At 36.9% G+C, this 11,442-nt stretch overlaps 2 protein-coding genes across 2 annotated transcripts; one reads left to right on the top strand and one right to left on the bottom strand.

Annotated features, from left to right (window-relative positions):
• The first annotated feature begins 271 nt into the window (after nucleotides 1-271).
• Nucleotides 272-6,159, top strand: LOC129271555 (uncharacterized). The gene is made up of 2 exons (XM_054908880.2): nucleotides 272-578; nucleotides 1,452-6,159. Exon 2 carries the CDS (start codon nucleotides 1,480-1,482, stop codon nucleotides 2,101-2,103), a length of 624 nt encoding a protein of 207 aa, XP_054764855.2. The 5' UTR covers nucleotides 272-578; nucleotides 1,452-1,479; the 3' UTR covers nucleotides 2,104-6,159.
• Nucleotides 6,160-6,522: 363 nt separating this feature from the next.
• On the bottom strand, nucleotides 6,523-7,540 carry LOC129271554 (G-protein coupled receptor GRL101-like). The gene has a single exon (XM_054908879.2). The coding sequence runs from the start codon at nucleotides 7,498-7,500 to the stop codon at nucleotides 6,523-6,525; it is 978 nt and encodes a 325-aa protein (XP_054764854.2). The 5' UTR covers nucleotides 7,501-7,540.
• Nucleotides 7,541-11,442: the final 3,902 nt, after the last annotated feature.

Raw genomic sequence — 11,442 nt, 5'->3', positions numbered from 1 at the left:
GTCCGTATAACAGTTCCTCCGCTATGAATATAGCTTGATCTAGTTATCCAGACGGATTAAAGGAAATCGCGGTCTTTTCATCCAAAGTGCGAGAAGGGGCATTGTGAAATAAAAGAAACCACTTCGGACACAATACCCCTTACGTCATCAATCGATATATTTCTATTTGCTGTTACTCTCTGTCTTGGCCCCTCGACAGCTAGTAGCTACTGATATTTGTCGTATCCACAACACATCCCGTGGAGAACAACTCAGGGTGACAAAATAAATCAGAGAAGAAAGTAAATTGGAGAAGATGCTCTAGTTCTGTCATCGTCTGTGTTTTGGAGCAACATTAATCAATGCACTTTTTCAAAATATCTTCTAGATGTATATATATCAACGAAAAAAGGGTTCTGAAAACATCGCGGTGCAAAGGAATTAATCATTGATTTAAAGGAATTATTCAATTGACAACTGATCCAAGTAAGCTGAGCATTTATATCGGAAGAAAATATCACTCATGGGTGACTTTGAAAGCAGCATCGTTTGAAACGCATCTTCCTTTTACCGTCAAGCTTGTTATGTAGCATCTCAAAGTGAGTTTGATTTTCATTATGAATCTAAGCTAGTTGGTCAGGCATATTTCGATGAAGTATAATATATACTCTACATAGCTGGAATCTAAATTCACCGTCTTTTCACAAGGGCCGAGGATTTTGAACTTTTTAATTGATAAGTGGTGTTGAATGTTAGAGAGTGCTCCTAAGTGTCAGGTATATGGCACTCCTGATACGCCAACATAATGTTAACCCGAGACCTGGTCTTAGCTTAAAATGTTGGGCAACATACTGTCCACTGTGTTGGAAAATGTATGTTGGTTAAAAAATATATAGATTCTGGGCAGTTATTATCCAATTGAGCGAATTTATTACCCAATTTGGACATATTTTAACAAATAGTTGTGTGGACAGTATGTTGCCCACATGCCAGTGATGATTAAAATTTATGCCCTTTTCTGCCCAACCTTTTAAAGAGCGGCACCTATGTCCGTGAGCAAGGCATTTAATTTGCAATGCTCTTTTATCCTGCTTTCAAATAAATGGAAATGCTACATGCATTATTGGTAATTAGGTGTGCACTTAAAAAATAATACAAAACAGCACATCATGTGCAATATTGAAAAAGAAGACGAAAAATAACAAATTTACTTTGAAATTTGAAATGTCCATAACCTAGACAAACACGAAAAGTTATCTAATTTCATGAAAGTATATCATCTATAATTCAAGGAAATGTGTAACCCATGCAAAACCCATGTAAAATACTGCGCCCATATTGGTATCATAATACAGTGATTAACTTTTCCTGTTATTTTTCTTTAAGCAAGATCCCTCGTATTCTTGGGTGGGTTCATTTTTAATTTGAGATTATTATTCAGATGCCATTATTTCAAAATTTCTCTGCTTCAGTTCAAACGGACAACTCGCCTTATTTACCATGGGAGGTTGCTGCGGAGGCCACAAGAAAACTGCTGTAAACACATTTTATGATGACGGCGACAACACAGAGCAAAAATCCACTCCCAAACCCCAACGAGCCGTATCTAGGGCCAGTGTATTCTACAACGACGGCGATGCTGTCGAAGAGAAGACGTCCTCGTGTTCATGCTGGGGAACTTCATCAAAAAGTAAATCCAAGAAATCTTCTAAAAGAGCCTCAAACAAGGGAGGGAAGAAGGGTAAAAGAAAGAGAAAGAAGCGGCGCCGGAATAAAAACAGGAGACCATCATCGACCTTGTCAACCGCGTCAACTCTTTCAAGAGTGGGACACGTGGACACGAATCAGAATCAGCATATAAATCAAGTTGTCCCCGAAGCCATGTCATTTTACCAGGGAGCAAGGCACCGAGACAACGAAAGGGTTAAGAATGCCTTGGCTCGTAAAAATACAATGCAAAGAGCGATGAAGGAGGCGTACGACACGAAATCAGTGTCTTCATCAGCATCTTCGGAAGAGTCGGAAGATGAGAGGGGATCCACCAAAAAGAAGAGCACGTCTTGCTTCGCGGGTTTATCATGCAAATCGAATAATACTGTTGCGAGTAACTTTCATAATCAGTGATCAACGGCGGTAGGCTACCATGTTGTGAAACTTCTAAACAGGGAAACGATGTACCGCTCGCTGAAAGCTTCTATTTTTGGCTTTCTAACAAATTAAAGATAGAAAAAACTTTCTGATCTTCCGTTGGTAGATTGCACAATCACTCAAAATCGGAACGGCGCCAGCAAAAAGCTTCGATCATCCCAGTAGGCCTACGCGTCCGCAGGAAGGACTCGTCTCGGAAGGCTTTTCAGTTGGCAGTTGGAGGGTCGTTTTGTCCAACACATACTGCACTGTGCCTCGTGTTCATCCTAGGGTGATGACACTATACAAAATATATGGACATGGACATAACATTATTTTATATAATAAGTTATTAATTACTTCTCGTAAATTATTTTCTGACTAATTATCAATAATTTCGGTGTAAGTTATTTGTGTACTGATCTTGTAAAATTGATAATTGAGAAATTCAAAGATAGTGATCACTGACTGCGAACAACTTAATCTGAATATGTTCTTTTAATTTAACTGTGCTTTAAAGGAGAATGAAACTCTTGGAGCAAGTTAGCTTTTGTGAAAGCAGAAAAATCAAAGAATAAGATCAACAAAAGTTTGAGTAAAATAGGACTAGCAATAGAAGAGTTATGAGCATTTGAATGTCGAGATCACTAATGCTATGGAGATCTTCCTATTGGAAATGCGACCAAGATCTATGATGTCACAGATGAACAACTCTCCCCTTTTGGACACTGAAAATATACCCCAAAACATCTCCTTTTGCTCATTCTAAACATATGACAAACGATTCATCAATGATATAATGTTGTGAAACCTCTGTACTTGTCCTCTCATAAAGAGAACACCTCACCTTGTGGTAGACTCTATAAAAGTGAGAATATAAGTGAAATAAGTACTAAAGTAATGAGGGAGTTGTACGTGTGTGACATCACAGATCTTGGTCGCATTGCCAATGGGAGGAACTACATGGCATTAGTGATCTCAATATTCAAATGCTCATAACTTTCTTATTATTCATTCAATCTTCCTCAAACTTTCAACAATATGTTTCTTTTATTTTTCTCTTTGATATGGATTCAGCTGGTTTCAAGGGTTTCATTCTTCCTTAATGTATATTTCGAAGTGCTCATGGTGTAGGTAAGTAATACAGGTGTACACTCGTGAGCGACAAAAGAAACACGATAAAAATCATTAAGATTGTCTTAGGCTTGTATTCTGAGCTCTGGTTTAATTCAGTATTAAATTGATAATGCAATGTTAAGAACATTTTCTGTTTAAGCATAACGCCTTAACTTATTCCACAATTCTGATGGACACTTCGTTGCTTTTGATGCCATGATTGATAGATTAAAATACAATTCATAATAATAATAGTAGTAATGTCTTATTGAGCGCACGTACACACCGTCCAGAGACGCCCATGGCGAAAGCGCAACAACAGCTCCTTTGGATATAAGTATTTTATACATTTTATACATATAAACAACTACAAGAAATAGATGTAAATGAAGTTGACAAAGATATGTTAAGTCACTACAAGTACAGTCTTGCATCACCACCCACTGGTATTCCCAGCTACATCCTGGTGGGGCCTGGTGCCCTCCTGCTTGCTGCTCCGTTCACCGACAATTTAAGTGGAAAGCCCGGTCAACTCAGTACCATAGGGTCAGAGTGTGCTTTACATGTATACAAAACAAATATCATTTCTAAAAAATCATTTATATATGGATTTAGTTGTCGGATGTATTAAACGTTGAAAGATGTATTTTAAAAGTTTCATGCATTTTAATGAAGCGGAGTGACTGGGGAAGTTGATTCCACAACTTGGCCACAGCATGTGAGAAGGACCTATCCCCAAGAATGTCGGGTACGAGGAATCAGAAGCAAATTGTCACTCACGAGTTGGATTGTAGCTAAAAGTAGTACATTAGGCTTCTTGAAAACGAAACAGAAAGTTATGAAAAAGATGAAGCGTCAGCTCATATTACGTGCTAAACTAATTTTGCATATATAGTTTATGGATTTGAGTATCACTATTGTTTTTACAAAGGATGCATTAGTCATGTTAATAGTTGAAAATTCTAGAACATGATAATTGTTTTAAATCCTATTTTGGTAAGATATTACTTTTTGGCGGTCCGTTGAATTTGTGAAAATGTGTCAAAACGAACACGAGATACAGTACCATGCATTGACTTAATCATGTTCAATATGTTGAATAAAAGCACATAGCAACTTTGTTTTTATAAGTGTAATAATAAGAACAACCAAAGACATTTAACAACGCAATCTTGTAAACCATGTGAACGATTTGATTTTTTCCAGTTTTAAAACAAAATTAAAGCTTATATACGTGATGTGTTTCGAATGGATTAATATCATTCACTTTGTTTGTTACTCAGATGTCGTATCATAGAGTGTAATGCCCTTTCTTTTGCCTTTCCTTGGACTGCCAATATTGATTTGCCAACTGATATCCTAATGTGACTTTCACGTATTAACAATTTTGGACTAGTATGTGAAAGGAACAACGGAATATAACACAATTCAGTATACAGATGCATATTAATAAGTTATTCATCAAATCAACTAGTAAGGAATTTAATATATATATTATTTTTTCCTTTAAAATAAGTTTTTATCTTCCATTCAAAAAACATAATCACATAACATATGACATGATATTTCTCATAATTGTATCATATCTCATTATCTTATTTCAATAATACAGAAATTACAACGTATACTAAATCGGGTAATACGAATCATATTGTACAAATTAAATTGCATACTATAAAACCTGAAGAAAAGGATAAGAATTCAATAAATGGAGAAAAAGATATGTGTGTATATTTAAACAGCTAAACATTGACAACACAATAGAATCACTCATGCAAGCAAGTATACCTAGATTATAGTTACAAACCCTCCAGTTAAAAGAAAAGCATCATAAAAGGGACTTAATTTGACGTTTCTAAAAATTCAGCTATATATTAAGAAAATTGAAATAAAACATTTTAAAGTATACTATAGCGACTACATAACATGGTAGAGATGATTTATTTAATAATGAATTATTAAAACAAGAGTTTTACACAACTTGTATAATATTGAATTCTTTTTTTCTTCTGAACTTTAATGACGACTCTTGTTTATGCTTAGTTCCTACTATTAATGTAAAACTAAATTCTGTCAATTTCTTGATGTTATGCATGGTGAAAAATCAAACAAACAACAGATAAACATTTATAGTATACATGTATATTTCTCAAATGACATTTAAATTGTGTCAGCTACTATCTATGCAATTCGTACTATTTGAGGATTTATGTAATTTTTCAATAACGCCATACCCTACTTATTTCATATATCAAACACAACAATTGAACGTGATTTGAAAATAATTCATAATTAATTGTTTCATATTTCATTATCGTTGATAATCATAATTATGAATATATGAATATGTATTATGAATACGAACTCCAGATTAACTTCAGCCATGGTCTAAGGTTGTGGTCTAACTATGGGTAACAAACAATCTCTTTAATTTGATGAACAATTTCTCATCACATTTGGCATTCAAGTCACTATTTTTTATTTGAAATGTTAAATAGCTTCACAATCAAACGTGGGAATTACAGGATCCCATTAACCACAAGAAGCATTGCACTGTAAACAAATTCTTGACAGTTTTAGCTTCCCGTCATTTTGACCAGACTTTTACAGACCATGGGTGGTGTTAAACCGGGATTCATGATACAGGCCATTACATTCTAAGTTTAATTTTTAAATGAAAAAAGTATATGATCTTAAAGTGAATGAAATCAACTTGTTATTTATATACCCAATTATCACTTTGAGTTGTCAAACAGTGCATGTATGAGACAATGATATAATTCTGGTGCATGCTTATGCAGATTATCTGTGAATGCTGTTATCTATATGCATATTGTTAGTATTGATGTTATCTTAGTGCATGATAGTCTGCGTTGCTTTGGATATTAACATGATTAAAGACAAACTAGAGTAGAATTGCAACTCTTACAGTGAAAAGTTGGTAATAACTAATGTGTTGTGTTCGTGTTTTCCCGCTTCCTGTATTCTGTGAGCCGATTAAGTTGCCTACTTTTAGGGTGGGGGGGGGGGGGGGGTACGGCTCCTTCACCGAGTTCATATCCCTCAGTCAATACTTCAAGAAGGAGCAGCAAGTAAGGTAGAGACTAGTCACGATGAGAGAGAGAGAGAGGGGGGGGGGGGCGGGTGGGGGAGGGAGAGTTATAAATCGTATTATGAGTAAAAGGTACAGAGAGAAAGACATGAAGAGAGAGAAAAGGGCGGGGCTGTAGGGAGCTCAAGTTCCTTTTAATTAGAAAGGGACACAATTGATAATGTTAATAATGAATTCATGAAGGTTTTTCATGTGTTTTCGGGAGCTTTGATCTTGTTGATGCTGAAGTTTGTTAGCGGAAACTGCCTGTCCCTTTTCTTGGAGCAGAGCGCCACAAATGAGTACAGATACGGATTCAGGGTCGAGTTGATTGGCAAGAGAAACACCACAGCCCAAGCGTATAGAGACACCGGGAGCTCCGTGACACCCGTTTGTGAGAGAATTCCCATGATAATGACAGGCATCCAACAACAGAAATCTGTACCGACGATCAGCGCCATCTTGGCCGTCATGCGCATCTCTCGCTTCACCCTCTCTGATCCAGAAATCTTGGCAGACCTTCGTACTTGGAGAAAGATCACTAAGTAGCAGAAGAAAATGAGGATCAGGAGAATAAAGTTAATACCGAGGAAAAGAGCTATAGAATATAGCCAGTAGGGACGTTGTTCGGTCTCCCCATCAGCGATAAACTCGTAAATGTTTGCGGATGAGGAGTATGTGATGCGGCCGGTTCGTTCAATGTATGTATTGAAAGGTAGCCCCACGCAGACATCCGACAAACCATAGAAGTCTGAACTGTATAATCCAATCATGAGCGGGGCTAAACTGAGAGTGAATGTCAGAATCCACACCAGACCAACACCGACTCGTCCAGATGAACGGTGGAAACGGACAGTACCAAAGGGAAAAGAGATGCAGATGAATCGGTCTATGGTGATAAGAGCCAACAGGAAGACTGTGCTTTCGCTTGAGAGAAGAGCCACGAACCCTGCCCAACGACAGAGGTGTGACTCACGCCAGATTGGTGCCGAAAGGAAGTACCCGTCACCATAAAATATATCCACAGAGGCGATTGTCACCATGTACACACCCATCAGAAAATCAGCCAGAGCAAGATTCGTTATGAACATTCTTTGGACACTATTCCCAGAATTTTTCTCTTCCCTGAACCGGACAAAGATGACAATGAGGTTCCCGATGAGGGCGCCCCATCCGATGATCCACATGGCCACCCGAAGTACACTGTGGGGTATGAGACGTGAGCAGGAGTCCAAAGGAGTAGGTGTGATTACAGAACACGTGATGTTGGTGAACAGACAGCAAAGGCGGTAGTCATCCGTCGATCTGTCGATCAAGAAACACAAAAACGAGAAAGGAGATCTACAGCTAAGTTTTTTTTAATAAACTAAAGTTGGGGATACAACATCTCAAGTTTGTGAAGAAATCTATACACTAGTTTAGCATGTCTATTACTAATTCAATTTTCATCGGCAATTATATCTGTTTAATATTACCTAATATTGTCCCCGATTCATCAGCATAAGCATTCACTAGATTACGTACATGCACGCCCAACCCACACTTATGCATTCATCGCACACTTGCATGACACCCACACATAGTCATTGCACACTTTACACCCACTCACACACATTTTTTTTTCATTCACCACACACTTAACACCACACATACTCACCCATTCATCGCACACTTGATCCCCCACTAACATGCGCTCACCACACACATGACCCCAACTCACGTGCATTCACCACACACTTGACATCCACTCCCACTTATTCATTCACCACACACACTCACCCATTCGTCGCACGATTGACCCCGGGCCCACTCACATGCATTCACTGCAAATTGGACACTCACATGCACTCACCGCACACTTAACCCCACTCACACGCGTTTACCGCACACGACCCCCACTCACGCACATTCAACGCAGATTTGACACTAACTCACACTTACGCATTCATCCTACACTTGACACCCACACACACCCATTCATCACACACTTGATCAACACGGGTCCACTCATATGCATTCACGGTGCATTCACCCTCACATGCATTCACCGCACACTTAATCCCCACTCACACACATTCAGTGCACACGACCCCCACTCACACGCATTCACCGAACATTTGACACTAACTCACAATACGCATTCATCCTACACATGACACCTCCACACACCCATTCAACGCAAACTTGACCACGCGGGCCCACTCACATGCATTAACAGCACATTTTGGCCCTCACATGAATTCACCGGACACTTAATCCCCACTTTACATGCATTTAGCGCACACTTGGCACTCAAGACGTCCTAGCTGGCTCATCTATGTATTTCCTTTTTTTTTTAAACTTCGTATCATCTTGTGTTATTTTGCTAAATAAATCACACACGCACATACACACCGACCCACACACCACAATTTGATACCCACTCACACGTATCAATCACATACTTGACACCCACACACTCACACATCCATCGCACAAAGGACACCCACTCACACTTTTCCATAAATACTCACAGCTGTTTCAAGTTGCTAAGTCCATCAAACGTGCCGTATTGAATTTGGTATAATTTCAAACTGACGAGATGCCTAAAGCGTGGGCGAATAAGTGGTAAAGAATAAAAGGTGACAACAGCTACCATTTTCTGTCAGATTTAGCTAAGGTGAAACGGTGAGGGGTCTACATACCACCTTTTGTATTGTTTGTTTGGATGAAACGTCTACACTTTTCAAATGGATGTTTGTAAACATTCATTCCCGTCAAATTCATTTTAACTATGACCATTGCCATCTTTCATAATAATAATAATTTCTATAAATCAATGAAGATGATCACACCTATTTATTTTCTTTTTAGAGACATAATAACTATATTTCTTTATTATTATTATGATGATTATTAATACAATTATTGTTACTATAAAGAAGAAAAGAATACAAAAAATATTGACATTTCAATTGTTAAATTATAAAAGTTGCATGCAAAACAGAATTATGTTTTGATATCATAATAGTTATCATCATCCCTCTCACAACAAGACAATCCCCAACAATTGAGTCATTTAAGAAGTCCCTTAAAACTTTTTTGTTCAAGGCAACTGACTTCATTTAATATGTCATTTTGACTTTTTGTTTGTAAAAATAAGTTACTGAAATTGTGAGCGCTTTGGGCCATGTGGAAAAAGCGCATTATAAACATTGGGTATTATTATTATTATTATCATTATACCATTATTATTATCAGTGTAATATTTGTATTCCCCTTCTCATCCTCCTCAACGGTTTTGTTAGACGTAATATCAAATAAATACAGTTTGGGAAATGGTATCAAGGGCTAATGGAAATTCGTGTCTTAAATGTATCTCTCTCGTGTCTTTAATAAATTCGTGTCTCAAATTCTCTCTCATAAATTGATATTTAGAACAAAGATAAATGAAGATAATAAGTTCATATAAATATATAAATATAAATACATATATATATATATATATATTTATATATATACCTATATTTATGTATATATTTGTATATATATATATATATATAAATATATATATATATTGATGAGGGCGCAGTTCAACTTCGCTGGATAAGGTGACCATTCCCGGAGAGTGATTAAACCCTCTATTTCTAACGTTTTTGGATATATATTTTGAGAAAGTACAAGTGGAATCTGAGGTAAATATAGTGACATAACATATATATCTATTTGGAAACTGGATGCTGTTGTATGTTCTTGATGTTTTGAGATTCCAACTTTGAGGTAAACACCCAGGCTATTTTTGAAAGATGGCGGCTTACGCAGAAAAGGCCCGGTTTAAACCTCCAATAGACTCAACTGACATTAAACCGGTGTTTGTTAAACACAAGGACTTCTCATCTAGTAATGACAAAGATGTATCAAATGAAGAACTTTTTAAGTGCATTGCTCGCACAACCAAAAGTAGCGGCATATAGAGGGATTAAAAAAATCGGAGTTTTATGGCGTTTATATCTGACGTCCCAAGACGCCCGTATAGAGCTCATCACAAAAGGCCTGAACGTTAGGAATGTCAATATCGCAGTATACGATAAAAATCCATTCCTAAATGATGGAATGGATGGATGTATTCGCCTCATAATTAAGGACATACCTCTATCAGAAAATTGAAAAGATGGAATGGTATAAAAGAATGTACGAAAAGTACATGTTATTGTGCAGGAATGTTGACAGTGGTAATTACGAAAGAAACGACATAGCAAGAATGAACGATATGTAAATAGATATTGAAAAATGGTATGCACATAGATGTAGAGGCGCATTTGTTAGATCTCGCGAACGGTGGATGGAATCTGGCGAAAAATCTAACAAGTATTTTCTCAATTTAGAAAAGAAAAATGGAAAACAAAAAGAAATGGACTGTATAAATAAAAATTGAAAAAAATCGTTACTGGTAATGAAAACGTTCTTAAAGAAATAACAAAATATTGTAAAGACTTGTACTCAAAAAAATCTTCAAGTGTACATTCCGAAATAAAAAAGTACATAGAAATACAAATTTAACTACTCTTTCTGAGGATGATGCACTGGCTTGTGAAGGCTCAATAACAGAAAAGGAATGGCTTGAAGCGTTAAAAACATTGAGAAATAACAAATCTCCCAGCAGTAATAGACTAACTGCTGAATTCTATCGGTGCTTCTGGGATGATTTGAAGTATATGTTGATCGATAGTTCAAACGAAGGCTTTGAAAGTCAAGAGTTGGCTGAAAGCCAGAAACAGGCTGTCACATTACAATGTTGCATAAAAAAGGTGACAAGAGAGTAATAGACAACTGGAGACCAATTTCATTGTTGAACATTGACTACAAGATCGTTGCAAAAACACTTGGTAAATAATTGTATACTGTGTTAGAAAACATAGTCTCCGCAGATCAGACGTTCCTCTGTACAAAATATCCGCCTAGTTTTAGATACTATTGAATATTGTCACTACACGAATTCCTCAGGGATTTTAATTTTTCTAGACTTCAAAAAAATAATTCGATAACATTAGTCACGAATTCCTTTTTCTGTTACTAGATAGACTGAGGTTTAAAGAAACTTTTAAAGTTTGGGTTAAAACTCTTTATAACAATGTGATAGGGAAGGTAAT

Source organism: Lytechinus pictus, chromosome 11, assembly GCF_037042905.1.
Source record: "Lytechinus pictus isolate F3 Inbred chromosome 11, Lp3.0, whole genome shotgun sequence".
NCBI lineage: Eukaryota > Metazoa > Echinodermata > Echinoidea > Temnopleuroida > Toxopneustidae > Lytechinus > Lytechinus pictus.
The sequence above is the reverse complement of the archived record's forward strand: the minus strand, read 5'-3'. Positions and strand labels throughout refer to the sequence as shown.